The 25,117-nt window shown below is 41.4% G+C and overlaps 1 protein-coding gene across 29 annotated transcripts in view; it reads left to right on the top strand.

Annotated features, from left to right (window-relative positions):
- Positions 1-25,117, top strand: part of camk2b1 (calcium/calmodulin-dependent protein kinase (CaM kinase) II beta 1) — a 65,183-nt gene that overhangs the window by 12,698 nt on the left and 27,368 nt on the right. For 13 of the 29 annotated variants that reach the window (XM_061769134.1, XM_061769106.1, XM_061769105.1 and 10 more), the window contains exons 6-13: positions 6,285-6,357; positions 7,789-7,891; positions 8,796-8,879; positions 9,008-9,102; positions 11,321-11,443; positions 11,531-11,614; positions 12,595-12,637; positions 17,080-17,163. In XM_061769134.1, coding sequence (XP_061625118.1) covers positions 6,285-6,357; positions 7,789-7,891; positions 8,796-8,879; positions 9,008-9,102; positions 11,321-11,443; positions 11,531-11,614; positions 12,595-12,637; positions 17,080-17,163 — 689 coding nt within the window. Of the gene's footprint in view, positions 1-6,284; positions 6,358-7,788; positions 7,892-8,795; positions 8,880-9,007; positions 9,103-11,320; positions 11,444-11,530; positions 11,615-12,594; positions 12,638-17,079; positions 17,164-23,023; positions 23,102-25,117 lie in introns of all 29 variants that reach the window. The other 16 variants (XM_061769121.1, XM_061769114.1, XM_061769113.1 and 13 more) reach the window with 2 other exon arrangements.

Genomic DNA, 25,117 nt, shown 5'->3' with positions numbered 1-25,117 from the left:
CCACATTCTGCACGTGTTACAACAGCGTGGCTTCGTAGTAAAAGAGTGCGGGTACTAGACTGGCCTGCCTTCAGTCCAGACTTGTCTCCCATTTAAAATGTGTGGCGCATTATGAAATGTAAAATACGACAACAGAGACCCCGGACTGTTGAACAGCTGAAGCTGTACATCAAGCAAGAATGGGAAATAATTCCACATACAAAGCTTCAACAATTAGTGTCCTCAGTTCCCAAACGTTTATTGAATGTTGTTAAAAGAAAAGGTGATGTAACACAGTGGTAAACATGACCGTCCCAGCTTTTTTTGAACGTGTTGCAGCCATAAAATTCTAAGTTAATGATTATTTGCTAAAAACAATAAAGTTTATGGCGGCACGGTGGACGACTGGTTAGAGCGTCAGCCTCATATTTCTGAGGACCTGTGTGGAGTTTGCATGTTCTCCCCGTACCTGCGTGGGTTTTCTCCGGGCAATCCAGTTTCCTCCCGCATCCCAAAAACATGCATGAATTGGAGACTCTAAATTGCCCGTAGGTGTGACTGTGAGTGTGAATGGGTGTTTGTTTGTTTGTGCCCTGTGATTGGCTGGCAACCAGTTCAGGGTGTACCCCGCCTCCTGCCCGATGATAGCTGGGATAGGCTCCAGCACGCCCGCAACCCTTGTGAGGAGAAGTGGCTCAGAAAATGGATGGATGGATGGAATAAAGTTTATCAATTTGAACTTTAAATATCTTGTCTTTGTAGTATATTCAATTAAATATAGGTTGAACATGATTTGCAAATCATTGTATTTTGTTTTTATTTATGTATAACACAACGTCCCAACTACATTGGAATTGGGGTTGTAGTAGTAATGGGTAAGTACGGCATCCAGGAAAGGAACTTTGAGGGACAGGTGGTGGTAGACTTTGCAAAAAGGATGGAAATGGCTGAAGAGGATGAAAAATGGAAAGGCAGTTGGTCCTGATGACATTTCTGTGGCGGTATGGAAACATCTAGGAGAGGTGGCTGTGAAGCTTTTGACCAGCTTGTTCAACAGAATTATAGCGGGTTAGAAGATGCCTGAGGAATGGAGGAAAAGTGTGCCAGTGCCCATTTTTAAGAACAAGGGTGATGTGCAGAGCTGTGGGAACTATAGAGGAATAAAGTTGATGAGCCACACAATGAAGTTATGGGAAAGAGTAGTGGAGGCTAGACTCAGGAAAGAACTGAGTATTTGCGAACAACAGTATGGTTTCATGCCTAGAAAGAGTACCACAGATGTATTATTTGCCTTGAGGATGTTGATGGAAAAGTACAGAGAAGATCACAAGGAGCCACATTTTGTCTTGGTGGATCTAGAGAAAGCCTATGACAGTGTACCCAGAGAGGAACTCTGGTACTGCATTCAGAAGTCTTATTATGTTAGAATAATACTGGACATGTATAAGGGCAGCAAAACAGTGGTGAGCTGTGCTGTAGGTGTGACTGCATCAGGGATCAGCCCTGAGCCCCTTCCTGTTTGCATTGGTGATGGATAGGCTGACCGATGAGGTTAGACTGGAATCCCCGTGGATCATGATGTTTGCAGATCACATTGTGAGGGGTGGTGGCAGAAGGGTGAGGCTACATGGTGAAGAGATAGCGAGGGTGGAGGAGTTTAAATACTTGGGGTCAACAGTCCAGAGCAATGGTGAGTGTGGTAAGGAAGTGAAGAAACGTGGCCATCAGGTTGGAACGGGTGGAGGAAGGAGGAGCTGTGTTATGTGACAGAAGAGTCTCTGCTAGGATGAAGGGCAACGTTCATAAAACAGTGGTGAGGCCAGCCATGATGTACGGATTAGAGACTGTGGCACTGAAGAGACAAGAGGAAGGAGAGCTGGAGGTGGCGGAAATGAAGATGTTGAGGTTTGCTCTACGAGTGACCAGGTTGGATAAAAACTTAGAAATGAGCTCATCAGAGGGACAGCCAAGGTTAGATGTTTTGACTTCGAATTATGACAGCAAATATTCAAATCTGCAAATTTTGATAGATTAAATCATGGCACAGAGAGAGAGCAAGAGTGAACGCGCAGAGTTGATTAGTGTGCAGTGGACTTATTATACTTCACTTAGTGCCATTAGTCTGCTTCATTAGGTTTCATGAAGATGGACCACTCTTTCCGTTAAGCATCTTTGTTTTACTGTGCTTTGTCCCACAATGGAGGCAGACAAGCATAGCATGTTTGCATTGGGTATATATAAAATTGATTTCTTTGTTGGAGCACAAGCTTGAACTTAATATTTGAAAACGCAACAATGGAAAACACATACTTTAGAAAAGGCACATAATCGAAAACACAAATGTTCAAAATCACAAACATTTCAAATACAAACATTAAAAAATGCAATCATTCAAAACACAAGCATTTAAAAACTATAACAAGTTTACCCAGCTTGATATTGAACTAGTACGTTTCTTTTCGTTCAATTTTTTTTAAGCTTTTCAAATCAAATGTCATCTTTTAGTGTAGCAGCTGAGGTACTGAACTCTTCTTCCCCCGCCCCTACCGCCCATCTTAATGTCAGTCATCAAGGCCAGGTCCCTCCCCACCACCTACCCTCTCTCCCTTGGAGACCAGCAGGAAGTGGGACTAATTAGCAGTGATAATTAGTCGGGGACACACGCATGCACACAAACCTGGAACTGTTTTCCATCACACTTTGTCAGAATCACTTGATTGTCAATGTTTGATACGCTGAAATCTGTGCTAGAAGTTTTTTTTCACTCCACTCGGTGGCACATGGATAATTACTGTATACTTGTTATGGCTATTTTTAAGCCATTTTGGCTGTGTTGAGTGAATATAGGTCAAATTTGGCCAGCAGATGGCCCTACTTTCCCCCATTCAAAGCATGGAGCACTATTTCACACCTTTTACTCTTTCTTCCAACTGACAACAAATTATGGTTTGTTAGTGAATCTCTCATTTGGCTCCGCCAACACAAATGGTTCTCCAAACAGTTGCGTAAGCCGCGAAGTTAGTCATTTGCGCAACATGCTTACTAGACAAAGCCTCAGGGTCAACACTGACCAAAAAAATTAAACAAATGAAGCCAGTTTTACTTTTTGTACCAAATTGCTTGGTCAGAAGCAACTGTTGTATAAATGATCATGCTAATGTATTGACTTCTTTAAAGGATTATCAAATTTTTCTGGGAAGGTGACTATTTTTGTCATTAGGTTACAAACGAAGGTGGATCCTTAAACGACCTTAAGGCTTAAAGTTGATGTAGAGGTCTTTTTCAGGAGGTCTTGATCCAACCGAAATGTCCAAAATTATTTGATATTGTCACTCAAAACATCTGTAGCTGTGATGGTGTGAAACCACTATGGTATTAGCATGTGAAGCTTGTAATTATATTGCAGGAAATGTTTGGGGGGATGGCCCTTGTCTCATCACATCCAAGGACTCAACACAATTATACATGGGAGGGCTGCACGATATTGGGGGGAAAAATGACATTGCGTTTTTTTTTTTCAACCTGTGATATATATTGCGATGTGAAATAATACAGGATCAGTGTTGGGAAAGTTCATTTTCTACATGAAGTAGTTCAAAGTTCCAAAAATGAACTGGTTCAGTTCATAGTTCACAATTTAAAGTTTTGAACTAAGTTCACCAGTCCAAATACAAACTAGTTCATAGTTCTTTTTTTCCCTTCAATATGTTGCTGTCAGAATTTTTACCCTCAAAATACTGGCATTTCATTTCGCCATTCTTGCCATCCATTCAGTCCACACTAGTAGCCAGCTGCAGCTTTCACCCTACAATCTCAAAAAGATGAGGAAAAATTTCTTAGTCTTTTTTAAAATGAGGAATTAAAACAAAAACAGGACGTTTGTCCTTAATGTGAAAACAAAAACATGCAAGACAGTGTGACAGGACCAAATTTATTTGTGAAACTATCTTTGAGGACTGAATTTTTTTAATTATTCCAGTAGGAATTCATCTTTGAAGGACCAATGAAACAATACTTCAAACCAAAATGGCAGACTTCCTGTGTCTTTTATGGCATGGCTTCTTGAAACCAAACCAAACATTTCAAATTTAATGTTGCAATGTGAAACTGTCTTCAAGGGATGAATTTCTAAAATATTCCGGTAGGGTGAGATCATCTTATAAAGTCACCTGGAAAAATGGCCAAAATGACCCTACGATGGCCACTTTAAACCAAAATGGCAGACATCCTGTGCCGGAAAATTATGAGAATGTGCAATAGGAAGATTTCTGGGCTGTTCCCAGTTAAGAAATGGAGATTGGTGCATGTTGCCGCACAGGCACACATGCACACACACACACACGGACATAACACATGTAAAGCTCTCTTTCAGTCCTCCCACTCACTAGACACTGTGGGTGTGAATCCTGCAGGCTGCGTGTCTCTGAGCGCTTGCTATTAGTCACATATTCTGCTCATTACACTCGCTCATTGCACTTTGTCCTTACACACACACACACACACACACCTACACACACACACACAACACACACACACACGTATCTCTTTCCGTGTAGCACTGGAAACATAGCCTGCCACCAGCTCGCCGCGTCCTCCGTGAATCACTTTCATCCGATACATAAGCGTTCCATTTAGCTTGCGTACTCAAATAGCTTCCTCTGCTCTAATACTAGATGCCATGCCTCAATGAATCGCAGTGTTGCCCACTTAAACAGCGAACCCCCACGCCCACATGAAACGTTACCTTTTTTACCACTAAGTGGTACAGTTTGGTTCCGTATGCTACATACTTATGAAATTGGCCACTTCTAACCAAAATGGCAGACTTCCTGTGTCGTTTAAGGCATGGCGTTTTGAGACTTTTTTTGTGTGGGTCTACTCATTATAAATGGTCCTCCCAAATTTCAAGTTGTTAAGTGAATCTGACTTCGGGGGCTAAATTAAAAAAAAAAAAATAAATAGAATTCTAGAGACAAAATGTGTGCTTTACAACAGACTTCCTGTCTTTTCTGGGGCCTTCTGAGACTTTTCTCTGGAGCTACTCATGATTGACACGTCCACCAAATTTCATGTTCCCAAGTGGCTTCAGGGCTGAATTTTTCAACCACTCACTCTCATATAGATGTTTTGTGCCTGGTCCCATCAATTTGTTGGTAGAACTTTAGAAAGGACACGTGGGATTGGAATTTTTGGCCCTCACCTTTACAGTAATGTCATTATATCCTCTGCAACATTGAATATGAATGTATAGATGGATAGATGGACTGACGGACTGATTGACTGACTGGATTCTATTTTAGGTCTCAGTGTGCAGCAATCACATGCATGGCCTAGCTTTAGTCCACATCTCTCACGACTTGATCCATCCAGGCAACCTACAGACTCTAAATATATTTAGTTGTGACATTAGCATATTGGATGATTGTATATCATTATAATATTATAGTAATATAAGGTGTTATACGTATATGAGGGGCCTTTAGGGACATTATTCAGGATTAGCTCTCACACTTACTATTCAAATGCTTTCACACACACAAACGACTGAAAAGCGCTCATAAACACTACTCAAAACCCTCTCATACTCACTAGTCAAATCCTCTCATACGCACAAGTGAAAGTCTTGCTCTCATAAACACTCTCACACACACTACTGAAACACTCTCATAAGTTTGACTAGTGTTTATGAGAGCAAAACCAGTGTATATTAGAGGGTTTGAGTAGTGTTTATGAGAGGGTTTGAGTAGTGGTTATGAGAGCAAAACACATGTGTATGAGAGGGTTTGAGTAGTGTTTGAGTGGGTTTGAGTAGTGTTTATGAGAAAAAGTCGTCCGTATAAGAGTATTTGAGGATTTGCTATGAGAGTGTTTGAGTAGTATTTATGAGATCAAGACTCAATCGTGTGCATGAGAGGGTGTGACTAGTGTTTATGAGAGCGTTTGAGTAGTTTATGAGAGAAAGACTTTCACTCGTGCGTATGAGAGGATTTGACTAGTGTTTATGAGAGGGTTTGAGTAGTGTTTAAGAGAGCGCTTGAGTAGTGTTAGTAGAGCTTTTCAGTAGTTTGTGTGTGAAAGCATTTGAATAGTAAGTGTGAGAGCTAATTCTGAATAATGTCCCTAACGGCCCCTCATATGTGTAGGTAGTTTTATCCAGAAATAATGGTACCTTCTTTGTTTGTATATACCTTTAACAATAATAATACTAATATGTATAATACTAATAATAACATGTAATATTAATTTAAAAGTCTGCATATAAATGATGGCATTTTATTAATTTTCTTTGGCGTTTTTGCAAACAGCCACTGCATCCAGCAGATCCTGGAGGCCGTGCTTCACTGCCATCAAATGGGCGTTGTGCACCGAGACCTGAAGGTGAGTGACGCTGAGTTTGTGCCATCAAAATGATAAGGAATTTTCACTCAATAATTTACAAGTTTTGAAAATTTTAACTAATTAATTCAGTTATTTCTAATTAATTACACAATTATTTAATAAAATAAATACATCGCTATTTTAAAATGTATATGTATTATCGTGTTCTTTTGTAAAAAAAATTTTTAATTAATTGAATAAATTTCATTATAATGAACTAACAAATTATTTGATAGAACAAATAATGAATTAAACCAGCCATGCAATAGTTTAATTTCCATCCATCCATCCATTTTCTACTGCTTATCCGAGGTCGGGTCGCGGGGGCAGTAGCTTTAGCAGGGTACGCCCAGACTTCCCTCTCCCCAGCCACTTCATCCAGCTCTTCCGGGTGGATCCTCCACATTGGCTCCTCCACATTGAGAGGAGCCAGATGAGGTGGCTGGGGCATCTGATTCGGATGCCTCCCGGACGCCTCCCTGGTGAGGTGTTCCGGGCACGTCCCACCGGGAGGAGACGACCCAGGACATGCTGGAGAGACTACGTCTCTCGGCTAGCCTGGCAACGCCTCGGGATCCCCCCGGAAGAGCTCGATGAAGTGGCTGGGGAGAGGGAAGTCTGGGCGTCCCTGCTAAAGCTACTGCCCCCGCGACCTGACCTCGGATAAGCGGTAGAAAATGGATGGATGTATAGTAGTAAACTTTTCATATCACTCATTTTGTAATTTTAGATAATTGCATTTGATTCTAATTAAAAATCCAATTATTTTAGGAAAAAAATTGTGTATACAGAATAGTTAATTTTAATGAAATATTAATTCATTTATAGTTTGTCTTCTTTTTAGGAAATGACAAAATGCAACCGTAACAGTTACGTTTTGTCACATACGAATACATGTAGCATTACACCCCTTGAGTACTAACCTCAGTACAGATACTCTAGTCTACAGTATAACTGTGACACGCAAACATTTGAGTTGCCAAAAGCTAACCTACTGATGCAGGTAAACAATCTATTTACATTATTCCAAAAGTCCCCCCTCCCCGTAGACTCCTCCCCCCTTATCTGTAGTAAATAAACACCCCACAGAGACGATTTGTGGCAATGTAGTCAAACCAAACTGATTAGTCACTTTTAAGAGTCCCTCATTTGAGACTGTCCTATTCTTATTGGGGGGAAAAAAAGCAGCGATGTGGGGATGGCCACGTGGGGATAGAGGCCCATTATTACAGTCTCTGCTGACAGAGAATAATGAGATGCACTACGTTATCTGGGCCACCGAGATGGAGCGTATACAGCAACGGCACACCGCGTCAGGCTCAAGGCGTGGGGCGGGGTGGTTGGGGGGCTGGTGAAGTGAAATGTGTCATGTCTTTAAATAGCATCATCTTTGTGTTTTGTGTCTGCTGTGTTCATGTCCCAACCCCCCAGCCAGAGAACCTTCTCCTGGCCAGCAAATGCAAGAATGCGGCGGTGAAACTGGCCGACTTTGGTCTGGCCATCGAGGTGCAGGGGGACCAGCAGGCCTGGTTTGGTAGGTAGACAAAGCAGAAAAGACACTAAAGACACACAAACACACTTTCTTTTTACATACACACCGTATTACAACCTCAATAACAGCACTGGCTTATCATTTCAGTAGTGAAGCACCCTTCTGGGAAACAAACGCTTTGAAACGTTTGTTGCATGCTTTGAATGAGGAAATATAATTGCCATCTAGTGGACAAATATAAACATACCATTGTCCAACATCTGTAGTGATGCACACGCTTATCATTTGGGTAGCAAGGCACCCTTAGGCAAAACATTTAATGGTGTGAAAAGTGGCTGCATGCTCTGAATGAAAAAAATAGTGCCATCTGCTGGACAAATATAAAAACACCATTGTCCAACATCTATAGTGACACACACTTTTCATTTATGTAGCGTGACACCTTTGAGGGGAAACAAATGGTGTGAAATTTTGCTGCATGCTTTGAATGGAGGAAAATAGCGTCATCCGTTGGACAAACAAACACACAATAGTCTAACATCAATAGGGACACACACTTACCATTTCAGCGGTGAGCCTCTATTGTGGGAAACAACCATTGTGAAATTTTGCTGCATGCGTTGAATAGAAAAATTTGGTGGACAACCATAAACATCCATTGTCTAACATCAATGCTTATCATTTCAGTAGGAAGGCACACTTGTTTGAGACACTAAATGGTGTGAAGTGTTGCTGCATGCTTTGAATTAAAAAAGTAGCGCCATCTGGTGGACAAATGTAGACACACCATTAACCAATATCAATTGCAACATATGCTTCTCATTACAGTAGCAAGGCACCTTTTCGGGGGCTGTAAAGGGTTTGCGATGTTGCTGCATGCTTAGAATGGGTGACAAGATGATAAAAAATACTTTCTGCATTATTTCCTTCATGTTCTTTTCTAAAGGCTTTGCTGGCACACCAGGGTACCTGTCCCCTGAGGTCCTGAGGAAGGAAGCATATGGCAAACCTGTGGACATCTGGGCCTGTGGTGAGCTCGACTTGATATACACACACCCTACTTTACGAACTTGACATAGCATCTCTTGACTTACAATGATGTGTGTGTGTGCGTGCGTGTGTGTGTTTGTGTGTGTGTGTGTGTGTGTGTGTGTGCAGGAGTGATCCTGTACATCCTGTTGGTAGGTTACCCTCCTTTCTGGGATGAGGACCAGCACAAACTGTACCAGCAGATCAAGGCTGGGGCCTACGATGTGAGAGCCCAACCTAGTCTCCTCTCTCCTCTTTCCTCGTTTCCCCCCTCAAATGCTTCCTCTTCTTTTCCTTCCTTGTTTCATTTCCTAATTTCCTCTCTCTAGCTTACTCTCTTCTTGCTTCATTTTTATTTACTCATCCTCTCTCTCTAGTTTTCACTTTTATTTTGTCAACTTGCTCTCCTCTCCTCTTGCTTCATGTCCTGCACTATAGTAGGTACAGTGTAGGTATGTACTAGATCACAGGTGTCAAGCTCAAAGCAGCTCATATGTAGGTAGGTAGCCTACGAGGAGGGTAGGTAATAAAGGTGAAGGGGAGCATGTTAGGTAGGTAGCTACTTGGTAGGTAGGAAGATAAGATAGTACCTGTATATGGGTAGGTTGGTGGGTCGGAAAGTAGGTAGGTAGATATGAAAGTAAGTCCTAGGTAGGAAATATAAATGAGTAGGTAAGAAACTAGGTAGACAGATAGGTGCGGTAGGTAGGGTAGATAGGTGGGTTGGTAAGTATGAAGTTTGATCGGTCGGAAAATGTATGTGTAGGTAGGTCGGTTTGTACAGTAAGTAAGTACTAGGTAGAAAAGTAAATAGCTAAGTTGATAGGTGGCTTTGTTGTTAGTTGGGTATGCGGGAATTTAGATTGGAAAGTTGGTAGATGGGTAGGTAAGAACAGCGATGGGAAGGATTTTAGGTAGGTAGGTAGGTAGGTAGGTAGGTACTTGGTAGGTAGGGAGGTAGGAAAGTATGTAGGTAGGTGGGTAGGTAAGAAAACAATAGATAAGAAAATAAATGGGTAGGTAAGAGAGTAGATACAGACCCTTTCCGAAAAATATGAATATCATGGAAAAGTTTATTTCCATAATTACATTCAAAAAGTTACACTTTCATAATTATAGATTCAGGGCCCACAATTTCAAGTATTTATTTATTTGTTTTTACATAATTTGGACTTCCAGCTCATAAAACCCATGAAATCAGGAATTCAAAAAAATTGAATATTGTGAAGAAATCACCAGCTACTCCTCAGTTTTTGTAGAAAAAAAAGAAAGCAATTAGGGTAACATTAAATCAATCAATATATGGTACTTTCAAAACGATATGTTCATCTTCAATACTTAGTTGGGAATCCCTTTGCTTTAATCACTGCCTCGATGTGCCGTGGCATTGAGGCAATCAGCATGCGGAATTGCCTGGGAGTTATGGAAGCCCAGATTTTCTTGATATTTGCTGTCAGTTCTTCTTTGTTTTTGGGTCTGGTGCCCCTCATTTTCCTCTTGATAATACCCCATAGAGTCTCAGTGGTGTTTAGATCCGGCGAGTTGGCTGGCCAGTCAAACACTGTGATGGCATGGGCATCAAAGCACGGAAGATGAAATCTGCATCTCCATACAGATTCTCAGCAGAAGGAATCATGTGCTCTAAAACATTCTTGTAGACTGCTGCGGTGACTTTGGATTTAAGAAAGCAGAGTTTACCAACACCTGCACTGGACATTGCACCCCAAATCGTGACTGTGGGCCCTGAATCTATAATCTATGAAAGTTTAACTTTTTGAATGGAATTATGGAAAGAAACTTTTCCATGATATTGAAATTTTTTGGAAAGGGTGTGTAGGTAGGTAGAATCATGAGTAGCAAGGGTACTAGGTACTAGGGAGGAAAGTAGACGAATAGGTAGGAACATGGGTTGGTAGGTAGGAAAGTGCATGAATAAGCAGGTAGGCAAATTTATAGGTGCGTTTGTAGGTATCTAGATGGGTAGATAGGTCAATGAAATTTAATCCCTCGCTCTGGCTTTCCCTCTTTCTGTTCCTGAATAGCCTCTCCTCTTTCTCTCCTTGCTTTGCTCCACTGTGTCATTTTCATGTTTCCACTCACTTTCTTTCCTTTCCACTCACTTCCGCTGGTCTGGCTTCCTCACGCCTTCTCACGTCCCAGCTTTGCCGCCGATCTTTTTTTGGCCACCGTTGCGTAACTCTGTGCTCTCATTCATATTTTAGGGGGTTAAAGCCTCCACGTGGGTCACTTTTTTTAACTGCTTGCCAACTACTTACGAGCAGCAATACATACAGACTTAACCTCCTAACCTGAACCCAATAGACACATTTTGTAACATCAAATCACTTCTTCTGTTGCAAAAAGAAACCCACCAATTTGCGGTAAAATTATTCATATTTTGTTATCATTCTATACTTACAGTATTTGCTTTCTGTGACCTAGTTCCCTTCTCCAGAGTGGGACACGGTAACCCCGGAGGCCAAAAACCTGATCAACCAGATGCTGACCATCAACCCGGCCAAGAGGATCACTGCCCAGGAGGCCCTCAAGCACCCGTGGGTCTGCGTAAGTGTCACATACATTGCAGTTGACTTATTTATCATCTTGATGTATAGCTTGATCGCTGGTTCTAATTGTGCTCTTGCTATACAGCAACGGTCCACGGTGGCTTCCATGATGCACAGACAGGAGACGGTAGAGTGCCTGAAGAAGTTCAACGCCAGGAGGAAACTCAAGGTCTGCAGGCCTTGCTATTTTCTCCTCAATAGTCTTGAGTCTTTTTATTTTCATGATCTAGTTTTATCTCGCCAGCACGTTCCTTTTATCTTTCAGTTCACAATTATTCATCACACCACGTCACTAACAAAAGAAAGCCTGCGGCGCTTTGGTTCATTTTGTCTCTGAAATGTTTAAGTCATTGCATCCTCTACTCATTTCTATTTTTAATTTGTTTTCATTTATTTTCAGTTTTAATTTAAATTATTTTTTCACACGACCACTTGCGCTGCAGCACCGCTTGTTGGTTTTCGATTTAAATGTTTTATTTATTAATATTTTAATTATTGTTATTTACGTCTCCACCAGCTGTACTGAATGAGCTGCAGCATCACTCATTTATTTTATATGAATGTATTTATTTCTTATTCTATTTTGTATTTTTTTGTTTTACTTTTTTTTTAAACTTTTGTAGAATTTTAGAGCTGTACAGCCACTTATTTTTAGTTTTTATATTTTAATATTTTGTTTTCATTTTTCAATTATTTAGTTTTCATTTTGATATAGTCTATTTTAATTTATTTTCTATATTTTATTCAGTAATTATTCTTTGTATTTTCCTAAATATATTTTCATGATATTGAGCTGTCACAGCAATTCTTAATTTTATATTATATTATATTATATACAGTATATATATTGTTTTATGTATTTTATTTTATTAGCTGTAGCACCGTTCCTTATTTTTATTCATGTATTTTTTTTTATAATGTGTTATTTGTAGCTGTGGCACCACTCTTTTTTTCCCACCTGTATTATTTTTAAATTGAAGTTTTGTCTTGTCTTTTTTACCACACCAACTGCATGCATTGTTTTGTTTTGAGAGAGTTGTGTAGCGCCACACTGCATTTACATGACATCCTTTCATATCAATTTTTAATAATTATCAAGTATAAATGTGGCTCTCCTTTAACATGTTTTAAATTTTGTTTCACACCCAGGGAGCCATCCTCACCACCATGTTGGTCTCTCGGAATTTCTCTGGTAAGTCTCCTCCTCACACGAGTGATTCACAGCCTTCACATTTAAAGAGCCGTGCATGAGCTCTACTTAGACTGAGAGAGCATACTTAACACTTTGGCTTTTAGAGGATCATGTCACCATTTTGGAGGAAAATCCCACAGCTTGCCTCAATATTGTCGGTTGAAACGTGACAATGGCAAAATGTTGGCCTGCTCCTCTGCAAACAGCCATTGACGCACGTGTACTTTCCAAAGTGTTTTTTCTTGTAAGCTGATTTGTTTGTGCTAAACAGTTTCTGGTGACTTTCACCCACCCGGATGGGGGGAAAACATGTCTTCATTTAAACTTTTTATCACTGTTAAATTGTGGATGAATATAACATTGACTGGGAATTTTGTAACCTTCCTTTTCGCACTTTGCTTGTATGGCTCTGACTTCTGTTTCATATTTGTGTGGATATACAGTATCTCGCAAAAATGAGGACACCCCTTTCCTTGTATTATATCTTTGAAAAAAAAAAAGCCTTCCACCCATTTTCTTCCGGGTTGCGCAAGCAGCAACTAAACCTACCAAGCCACGAATTCCAGCCCTTTCTGGGAGGATCGCAACGCGTTCCCAGGTCAGCCGGGAGACGTCTCTCCACCGTGTCCTGGTCGTCTCTGGGGCCTCCTCCTGGTAGGACGTGTGCAGAACACCTTACCGGGGAGGCGTCCAGGGGGCACCCTGTCCAGATCCCCGAGCCACCTCATCTGGCTCCTCTCGATGCGGAGGCGCAGCGGCTCAACTCTGAGCCCTCTCGGATGAGCTTCTCACCCCGTTCTTAAGGGAGAGCCCAGATTCCCTGCGAAGTAAACTCATTTTGGCTGCTTGTATCCGCAATCTTATTTCGGTCAGAGCTTGTGACCGTAGGAGATGGTAAGAATGTATCTCAACCGGTAAAGCAAGAGCTTCACCTTTCGGCTCAGCTCCTTCTTTAACACGACAGACCGATACTGAGTCCGCATCACTGATCGCCTTCTCCAAGTCCACAAAGCACATATAACTTGGTTTGGCGACTTCCCATGCACCCTCGAGGACCCTGCTGAGGGTGTACAGCTGGTCCACTGTTCCACGGCCAGGACGAAAACCACACTACTCCTGAGTCTGTGATTCGACTTCCTCACAAACCCTCCTCTCCAGGACCACTGAATAGACCTTACCAGTGAGGCCGAGGAGTGTGATCCCCCTAAAGTTGGATCACACCCTCCGGTCCCCGTTCTTTAAAAAAAAAAAAAAAAAAAAAAAAAAAAAAAAATGCCTCTTGCTACAATTTTAATTACAGTGGAACCTCAGTTTTTGTGATTAATCCGTCTACAAAGTCTGACTAAAACTGAATCCAGACACCCACAAATATTAACAGAAAATAGATTTTATAGAGAATAACTATAGTTTTATGCATAAAGCAAAAAACAGTAGGTGAATATAATTAATTGACTAATGAAGTGGATAAATAAACATTTAACAGCATCTGCTCAGTACCACTTGGGCAAGTTAGGACAACATCGTTGAAACATCCTATACCATATCAGCATCATAACTGTCACCCCATGGTGGCTTATTTAGCAGTCACACTCAAACTGTTTTGTGATTATTCAGTGTGACTGCTAAATAAGCCACCATCTGGCCAAAGAAAGTGGTGTGTTATCATATTGTATGCTTTTATTTTGAAGGTTTCGCTTTTGACAAGATGTGTTACAGCGCTGTTGCTCGAGTATTGCTTAGCAGACCGGGGTGTGGGGGTGGGGGGGGGGGGGGGGGGGGGTTATTGCTTTTAGTTCTTAATAAAAGCTTGCTGTATGTTGAACCCTTTTACCCAACTTATGAAAATGAATAAAGACGCATGGATTACAGAAAATAAATGGGCAAGTCACGCATATGTTTTGGACGAAAACAAAATTTAGATGAAAAAATTCTGCTGAAAAATGAATCTGCCGAAAAATGAATCATATGAAAATATTAGAGCATACGAAAACCGAGTGGATGCACGAAAAGTGTGACAAAATTTAGATGGAAGAATTTGTCGAAAACAGAATCGTATGAAAGTTAGGGCATACAAAAACCAAGGTTCCATTGTGTAGTACAGTTATATAGTGTAAATTTACTGTCGCCTCAAAACAACTTGACACACACCAATGTCTAATGTCTAAATCTCTGGCAACAAAAGTGAGTTGACCCCCAGGTGAAAATGTTGGACTCAGTTATCCATTTTATGTTACATGGTCAAAGGTGTGAATGGGCAGCAGATGTGTTAAATTTGGCGTTACCATTTTCAAACTCTCTCATACTAGTCATTGGAAGTTCAATATGACACCTCAATAACTCAGAGGATCTTTATACGAAGATTGTGAGGTGTGTACTCACTTTTGTGAGATACTGTACTGTATCTATGATGCAAGACAAAGTGGAGTTATGACTTTGTTTAGTGGGGGATTATGGTTGACTGCTGTGGTTTATAACAGCCAAATATTCCCACAATAAGACCCAGTAGGTGGCTGAGTTTGGGTTGTTTGTGTGCTACTTCTGCCTCTGCCTGTCTCCTCCTTCTTCTTGGCTCTTGATCATGTTTCTCTTTGCCTTCCACAGGAAGTATCTATTCATCATAATTGTCAGGTGAATCAGAGTCAGAGAGAGGGAATGAAAAATATATTTAAAGGTGACGTATTATGCATTTATGTAAAACAGTTCCCAGGTGTTGAGTGCGGCTTTGTTACTATGACGACCGGCGAAGGGGTGGTGAAGCTCGGGGCTTGCGACTAGGCAAGCAACATCTCCTTGCAAGAGCGCATGGGGGTAAAAACAGCAGCAAATGCCCGTAAAGACAATAGAAGCAGTTTCACTTGTGGAAGCAGCACTTCATACACTTTGCCAATTTGTGTGGGGGATCCTTGTATGGGGCACATGCAGCGGACATATTGGTAAACATAAATACCCTGCCACCGCGTCGACAACTTTAATAAAAAGTCAAGTACTGTATGTGCAGCTTCTTAACACTAATCTCTGTATCTGACAATGCTCATTGCATTTCTGCTTACCTTTTGGCTTTGGCATTGATAATTATTATTAGAAGAATAATACTGTATTTTGAAATTCACCTGTTAAAATATGACTCTTTCCTCGTTTAACTTTCACGTTAATATCAAAATATTGTGACATTATATTTGGGAAAATATGGACAATTTTATTCTCGTAAGGTTGCAACTTTTCATTTCGACAAAATAAATTTTTCTTTAAAAATATTTTTAGATACACATCGTAGTTACATTTAATTGGTGATCCTTGGGAAAAATTCACTTTTCCAAAAAAGGTCCCCATTAAATGTAACTTCTGGAAAATGTGACACATGAACATTTATGCAACAGCTGTGAGGTCATGTTATGTATGAGTCACACGTTATAAAAAACCCAATTTCTGAATGCAGACGCCATTATGTTTTTATTAAGGCGTGCCAAATATATTGGCAAGTGTCTCCTGGCTTCATTGAGCAAGCAGTGTTTGGGATTCAATAAGATCATTTCCATGCGGACGTGACAGCTCATTTTATTTCCGAAACTATACTTATGTCATGTTGTTTTTTTTCTCCCCTTTTTATGACATAGGGTGGTCTGTTTGGATTTATTTTTTTTCGTATTTTAGTTTCTATGATAAGATAAAATTATTTCAGAGTTTAATTATATTGTGTTTTCCTATTCTGTTTTTTATTTGATATACATGTATTTAAATGTATTTTATTATTTGTTTTGTAGTTTTATTTTTACCTTGATTTTAAGATTAATTTATTTCTAAATTTTTCATTATTGTTTTAATTTTTACTTTCACATAAATGTATTCAGAGGTATTTCATTATCATTTCATTTTAATTTTTACATTAGTCTAAATTGATTAAATTTTTTCCATTGCTTATCTTTTCAGTTTTATTTATATTAATTTGATTGATTAATTTAATTTTAGTTTCTACTTTAATAAAAACATTTCTACTTATTTGGTAGTTTTATATTTTACTTTAATATAATTGTATTCGTATAAATTTGATTACATATTTATTTCTTTTCATTTTAATTTGTACTTTAATACAAAATGTATTTAGGCTTATTATTTATTTACTCTTATTTTTACTTTGATCAGATTTTAGAATTTTATATTTTTTTAGAACCCACGATCAATCAAAGAAATGGAGTCAATTTTAGCCCATTTTGCCTTTTTCCAACGTTAACCCGCCAATGGGAAGAAAGCTAAATTATCTCTCTCTCTCTCTCTCTCTGACATTGTTTACCTGACAGACATTGTGTGACTCAAACACTGGTGCCGCTCTGTGATTGGATGTTCAACTCTCTTTTGCCCTCCTACTTCCTGTCATGCTCATTTCCGTACTCGCCACGTAATCCTTTCTTTCCCACCTGTGTGTGTGCGTGGTCGGGTGTGGACAGTGGGCAGCAGGCAGACCACCGCTCCGGCCTCTGTGGTTCCGGTCTCACCCGCCGCGGGTACCGCCGCGGGGTTGGTTGAACAAGGTAGCGCACGGTGGCATGACCTGTGGGCATGCCCCCCCCCTTTCCACTCTTTCTCTTTTCTATTCTTTCCCCCTCTCTCCTCTCAGCATGGGAGCTCAGAGCATGATGGCTGACCATGTCGTCCTCTGCATTTGCATCTTGAGCAGGCCTTCCATCTTTCATCCAATTTGTATACCCCCATAGGAAATAATAGCACACCTTTATTAACATGAACGTTTCAAATCGCTTTTTAAAACTCCACACAAGCGAGGCCGGATTTGAACCCAAGTCATTAGAACTGTGAGGTAGATGTGCTTAACCAATCATCCACCGTGCCGCCTAAAGCAAAAATATTTGATAATTTTAAAATTACTTTATGTATTTTTAATTTAGTTGTTTTTTTCTTTTCACTAATTGTGTTCATGGTAAATTTATAATATATATGCATTTTATTTTTGGTTTATATAATATAAAGTCATTTAGATTTCTTTCTTTTTTTATGTATTTGTTTTTTTTCGTTATTTTATTATATATATATATATATATATATATATATATATATATATATATATATATATATATATATATATATGTATGTTGGGGTGGATAGGTTCAAAATCCTTGGTTCAGTCCTAATTGATGGCCTCCAAAAAGGTTTAATTGCCAATATGTTAGTCAAGTCACATCTCATGATGGGTAAGAGCAGAGAGCTGTCTCAAGACCATCGCAAACTATCCATCCATCAATTTTCTGAGCCGCTTATCCTCACAAGGGTTGTGGGAGTGCAGGAGCCTATCCCAGCTATCGTCGGGGAGGAGGCGGGGTACACCCTGAACTGGTTGCCAGGCAATCGCAGGGCACATAGAAACAAACAATCATTCGCACTCACATTCACACCTAGGGGCAATTTAGAGTCTTCAATTAACCTTGCATGCATGTTTTTGGGATGTGGGAGGAAACCGGAGTGCCCGGAGAAAACCCACGCAGGCACGAGGCGAACATGCAAACTCCACACAGGCGGGGCCGGAGATTGAACCCTGGTCCTCAGAACTGCGAGAATATAATCTGGTGGGATGAGACCAAAATGTAACTGTTTGGATGCCATAATGCACACCAAATTTGGAGGAGAAATTTTGCACATCACCCTAAAAACACCATCCCAACAGTGAAGTTCGGAGGTGTGGGGCTGCTTTTCAGCAAATGATACTGGTGAACTTCACATTATTGAAGGAAGGATGAATGGGCAAATGTATCGAGACATTCTTGACAAAAATCTGCTGCCATCTACGAGAATGATGAAAATGAAACGAGGGTGGACATTTCAGCAGGATAATGATCCAAAATGTACTGCCAAGGAAACTCTCAATTGGTTTCAAAGAAACCGTTTGGTGTCGCCCATCTGTCTAGCATATCTACTTCCAATTGGGGCTCATTAGGGGGAATTCCCTAACAGTAGTTAATAAATAGCTGCTTCAAACCAAAATGGATGACTTGCTCTTCGATTTTGGGCATGGGTACTTGAGTTTTTTTTTTTTGTGTGTGCGTCCCTTTGTGGTAGACATGCCTGCCAAATTTTGTGTCGATTGCTGAAACTGGTGTCTGGCAGATTTCTTTTCTAACTTTCCAAAGGACGCGTTGCATACGTTTTCACGAGGATATGCATGTCAAAATCAGTTGTCATAGCAATAAACAAAGTCAAATTGATGTTCATTTTCTTTTTATATAAATACAAATGCATTTCATGGATTTATTTTAGCACATGCTGTATGAGCAACTCTAGTCCTAAAGTTTCAGACAATGGAAATGTGACATTACAAGTGTATTTCAAGTACTGAAATTGAAATAGGATGGAAGGCCGGGCTACGTATCGTCACTTGACTTCATGTGTTCTAAACCCTCACCTTCATCATAATCATCATCACTGTCGTCGTCATCACCATGATTACACTTGCCTCAGAGCATGGCTTGCACCCATGCGGAGTGCCTCCTCTTCCTGTCCTCTATTTTATCTTCGCTCCATCCTCTTCCCTTTTATATTCTATCACCAGCATCATTTTCTCTTCTTCTCTCCCCCCCATCATTATTCCTTCTCTCTCGCTTTCCTCTGGTTAACAAAAGGACACTGGGTTTTAAGGATGGAATTTCCTGGGAGCTGTGGGGTGAATGCTGCATGGAGTGGGTGGTAGGGGCACTGGAGTGGGGTCACGATGATGGTAAGTTGGGGGGCCTGTAAGTGGATTTGTGGTGCATGTCAGCACTGTTGAAGATGCGAGGCTGGGCTGGTTCTTACTAAGATGACAAGTAAATAATCCCCAAGGGGACATACAGTAAACATTTAGGCCAACGAGAATGGCTTACATTACCATGACGTTAAGGCGTTGCGAATACAGGAGCGGGCTTCTACTTGTGGAAGCTTGTGGGGGAAAAAACAAACTGCCCTAAGGATTATAAAAGGATTTTCACTCATAGCACTTTGTACATGGCACTTTATATGCCACACTTCGCACAGTACATTATATACACTGCATTTCGTAAACTACACTTCATGCAATGCACTTCATACTGTATATTACACTTCGTAATCTACACTTTGTGTTGGAAATTCCTCTTTTGTAAAATAATTTTGTAGAGGAAACAATCGTGTGCCCGGCTGTCCTCTGGCTGTCCTTTTGCTCCCCACACTCTCTTTGAAGCCAAAACTCCCAAAAACAGATTATAAAGTCCTTCAGTCAGATTCAGTAAATTTCCATAATCACGAATTCCCACCAGCTACCCAGCCAGATGTTGTAGCTGCTTGGGAATGTCTTTGGATAAGACAAACAATGGCTTGCTGCTATTAGCAAGGCCAGATATCTTAGAGAAGTTACACCAGCATTATGGAACAATAAAAGAATACATTAAGGCATTACATCTTATAAATGTAAATATAAGTAATTTTGCCAACTCAACTTCATACACTGCACTTTGTTTACTGCACTTCGTCCACTACTTTTTGTACACTGCACTTTTTACGTTATGCTTCTTATAGTGCCATTCGTATTATTCACTTTGTACCTTACACTTTATACATTAGATGTCGTACAGTACACTTTGTACTCTACGCTTCATGCAGTACACTTTGCAATATACTTCATAATGTGTGTTAAACTTCATACACTACACTTTGTAATCTACACTTCATGCACTGCACTTTGTTTACTTCACTTCGTACACTACTCTTTGGATACTGCACTTGTTACACTACACTGCATACAGTGTGATTTGTATTCTTCACTTTGTATATTACACTTTGTACAAACTTCGTATTTTGTACAGTACACCTTGTACTCTACGCTTCGTACAATACACTTTGTACAATACATTTCCTACCTTACACTCCAAACTCTACATTCTGTAATCTACACTTCGAACACTATACTTTGTATCAGAGGCGTGCACAGATAGACCTCTCGTGGTGCTCCGGCATTAGTCCTTATGTGTGTCAGACAACAGTCATCAGGCGTCTATGCTAGCATCACTCTTAGCTTATACAAGGTTTTGTACTTATGAAATCCATGATTTCAAACGCTTGTCTTCCTGTTTACTGACGTTAAATTGTCATGTTGCCATGTTCATGAAGAGAGAAGCGGAGATCATACAGGCTAGCTGCAGCAGACATACAGAAAGACACTGTCATACAGGCAGAGAATTTAAAGACAGTTTTGCAAGTTAAACAGGTTCACCGGTTTTATTTCATTTAAAATCTTAATTATGTTGATGTGGAAGCCAGAAGAAAAAAAGCATGACCACAGACACATTTTGCAATAGAATGTCAATGATTTAGCATCCTGGCCAAAGGTCACATGTACTCAATGAGATATTTTAATGCAAGTATTTATACTTAAACACTTGAAGTTTTCAAGTAGTTTTTTAGAATATATTGCTCTCAAGCAAACAGCCTGCGGGCCAAAACCGGGCTGCTAGGGGGGTACAAACCGGCACGCAGGATGAAGTGAAAAAATACATTGTGGTGGTGCGGACCAAGGATAATTTTGGGAATTATACTGTTCATATAGAAAATGGAATGGTAATAATTCCTGTCTTCATAAATTGATTTAATTTTGAAGTGTAATTTTGTAATTAAAACTAAGGGAAAAGCTTCTTGTTATTCAATAATATTTTAAGTATGGTATGATTTAAGTGGTCTTTGACATCAAATTAGGTTCTATGTGGCCCCTGAACTACATTTAGGATGACACGCCTGCTACTCTATGATATAGAGCAGCATACAAAATAATGATTAATATGTGGGTGAAAAATGCGGCACGGTGGGCGAGTGGTTAGATCGTCTGCTTCACAGTTCTGAGGAGCGGGGTTCAATCCCCGGCCCCCCCCTGTGTGAGTGTCATGATTGGTTATAAAAGGAGCATCCCTGAAAGGCTCAGTTGTTCACAAACAAGGATTGGGTGAGTTTGTGAACAAGTGAAACGCAGCTGAATTCTCTGGGCCCAAGCTCATCTGAGATGGACTGACACAAAGTGGAACATTGTGATGTGGTCTGACCATGAGGAAAGTGACCATGGATTGTTAGCAGGGCAAAGTTCAAAATCCAGCATCGGTGATAATGTGTTAGTGCCCATAACTTGCACATCTGTGTCGGTAAAGGTACCTACAGGTTATGGAGCAACATATGCTGCTATCCAACTAACGTCGTTTTCAGGGACATCCCCGCTTACTTCAGCAAGAACATGCCAAGCCACATTCTGCATGTTACAACAGCGTGGCTTCGTAGGGGAAGAGTGCGAGTACTTGACTGGCCTGCCAGCAGTTCAGACCTGTCTCCCATTGAAAATGTGTGACGCAATACGAAGCGCAAAATACGACAACGGAGACCCTGGACTGTTGATTAACTGAAGTTGTACATCAAACAAGAATGGGAAAGAATTCCACCTACAAAGCTGCAACAATTAGTGTCCTCAATTCCCAAATGCTTATTGAGTGTTGTTAAAGGGAAAGGTGATGTAATGCCCCTTTTCCATTGTACCGGTTCTACCCACAACCTCCGCCCCGTGTGGTCGCTTCTCCATTACACTTTTTCGAGGCCGAGCGGTGACAATAGCACTTCTTTTCAGAACCTCCTCTGACCTACTTCTAAAACGCAGGCCAAGGAGTGTCGTCATCTGATTGGCTGACAGATGCAGGCGTTTCTTTAATCGCAATGACTTGTCACCCGCACAATCATGGCATCTAAAGGCTGCTGCACACCAAGCGACTTAACTTAACCGAGCCCGACTTAACTGTTGCGTAGTGTGCGTGGTTTGGCGACTGTTTTCATGAGTGGTCTGCCACAGGTTTCGCCACGGTTCAAAATTGGAATCGCCATCTTAACGTCGCCACAGATAAGCTTTCCCTCACGGGGACAACACATTTCCGGGGTTTAGTGAGCCACGGCGCCGCATCAAGCCATAAAAATACTATATAAAGCATCAAATATTGTGTTTTACATCAATACTATAGTCATAATGTATAATGTACCTGTGGATGAAAAACGTCTGCAATTTCTACACGATGGTCCGGTCCAGTCGGGTTCGACCATGTCGCTCAGTGTGCGGCAGGCTTAAGGCGCTTTTGTTCTATGGTCAACTGAGGATGTGTTGGAATTTTTGTCCATATTGGCAGAAAATGAAATACAGCGAGATGGAAGGCTTGACAAGAAATTAGAGCGTCACCTTCTTCTTGATCCCGCTCCAATCCCTCCCATTTTTGATTGGTGCCTGTTGTAAAGGAAAAGCAATGGAGGCCAGGCCAGGCCAGACCAAGCGAGGCTGGGGCAGAGCAGGGCCGCGTTGAACTTGTAATGGAAAAGCAGCATAACACAATCTTAAACATGTCCCTGTCCCAGTGTTGAAGTCCCCCAGCAGAACGAGGGAGTCCCCAGCGGGAGCGCTCTCCAGCAGCCCCTCCAAGGACTCCAAAATGGGTGGGTACTTTGAACTGCTGTTTGGTGCATAGGCACAAACAACAGTCAGGACTCGTCCCCCCCACCCGAAGGTGGAGGGAGGCTACCCTCACGTCTACTGGGGTACACCCCAACATACAGGCACCAAGCTGGGTGCAATCAGTATGCCCACACCTTCTCGTCACCTCTCACCGTGGGCAACTCCAGAGTGGAAGAGAGTCCAACCCCTCTCAAGAAGACTGGTACCGGAGCCCAAGCTGTATGTTGAGGTGAGCCCGACTATGTGCAGTCGGAATTTCTCGACCTCACACACCAGCTCTAGCTCTTTCCCTGCCAGAAGAGTGACGTTCCACGTTCCTAGTGCCAGCTTCTGTAGCCGGGGATTGGACTGCCAAGGTCCCTGCCTTCGGCCGCCTCTCACCTCACACAGCACCCGATCCCCTTGGCCCCACCCACAGGTGTTGAGCCCATGGGAAGGGGAAACCACGTTCGCCATTGAGCCCCACCACCGGGCCTGGCTCCAGAGGGGTGCTCTGGTGGCCCGCGTCTGGGCAAGGGAAACCGTGATTCAATAATTTTACTCGTCATCAGGGGTCTTTTAGCCATGCTTTGTCTGGTCCCTCATCTAGGACCTGTTTTCCATGAGTGACCCTGCCAGGGGCCTAAAGCCCCTGAGAACTTAGCTCCTAGGATCATTGGAACATGCAAAACCCTCCACCATGATAAGATGACAGCTCCAGGAGAGGTACATGACAGTCTGATCAGGTATATTTCCAGTATATTGGTGACAGTTTCTCACGCATCTGATCACCAGCGAGCTTACTGCTTTCAAACTTAGCCTAGGATTTCGCACCTCCTCAGTAATATTTGAGAATTCATTCTACACTGTGAGAAACTTTTTCAGATCACAATGTGAATCGCGCATATTTTTTGAGCAGTTAAATATGTACCCCCCCACGCTGACCGAATGTCCTCCCGTCGGACGTGCTCTGCCGCCGACAACGGGTCACAATTATTGCCGATGGGTGCCCTTTTTTTGGCTTGAGGACCTTCCCCCATAAACATCTGTGCATGTGCTTGGTTTGTTTACGACACTTCGTACACTGTGCTTTGTAAACTTCACATTGTACATTACATTCATGCACTACCCTTCATAAATGAGACTTCATACGCTACACTTTGTATAACACTGCGTAAACTACCACAACATAAACTTGTTTAATCTTTCATTCTACAGGGGGTTAACTGCAAATGCATTAATCATCTCGATTTCCACTACGCCATGTGTAATCAAAGTCCTTTTATTTTCAGTTCTTTATAAATTTACTCAAGCGCGTTTAACTTCTTTTCACACTTGTTTGGCACTTAGCGTCTATATGTCTAAATGCCCCCTACATCGACGTACTGTAGGTTACCCACTCCTGTTTTTCAATCAAAAAGATACTGCCGGTGTAAATAAACTGCTGTACATGATAGTCCAGCACACCAAAGCAGTGACTCTGTCCTTGGTTCCACGAGGCCCCGTTGGGACCCTTTACACAGCCCCCCTTCTACTCTGTGAGCTCCAATCAAACATTTATAGCGGGCTGCCTCCCCCTATCAGGTTCACCGGGAGCCACCGTCTTGCATATTCACACTTGCAAATAGAATTGTCTACTCAGACGTGTGGCCTAGAAAAAGTCCCCCCCCCCCCCCCCACCACCACCACCTGCACTTTTATACATGTGGATCCCCCTGATCCGCGCCCACCCTCGCCTCTCTTGCTGCGTCTACGGAACTGATGAGCTTTGTTTTGTTTTAATCTCTTCCTCCTGTCTCTCTTCTTGCTACATGTGTAATTTGTGCAAAGGTAAGGAGAAAATCCTGGCTTTCCCCAGCCCCCAGTCGTGTTGCCTTTTTCTTCCTTTTTACAGCTTGTGTCTTAGACCGGCCTTGGAGTACAAGACGATGCTTTTACTATTCTTTTTTCTTCTTAGGTTAAGCCAGTGATAGCCAACCACTGTTCCACAGGAAATTATCCAATTTCACTTAATTGGA

Source organism: Phyllopteryx taeniolatus, chromosome 3, assembly GCF_024500385.1.
Source record: "Phyllopteryx taeniolatus isolate TA_2022b chromosome 3, UOR_Ptae_1.2, whole genome shotgun sequence".
Taxonomy (NCBI): Eukaryota; Metazoa; Chordata; class Actinopteri; order Syngnathiformes; family Syngnathidae; genus Phyllopteryx; species Phyllopteryx taeniolatus.
The sequence above is the reverse complement of the archived record's forward strand: the minus strand, read 5'-3'. Positions and strand labels throughout refer to the sequence as shown.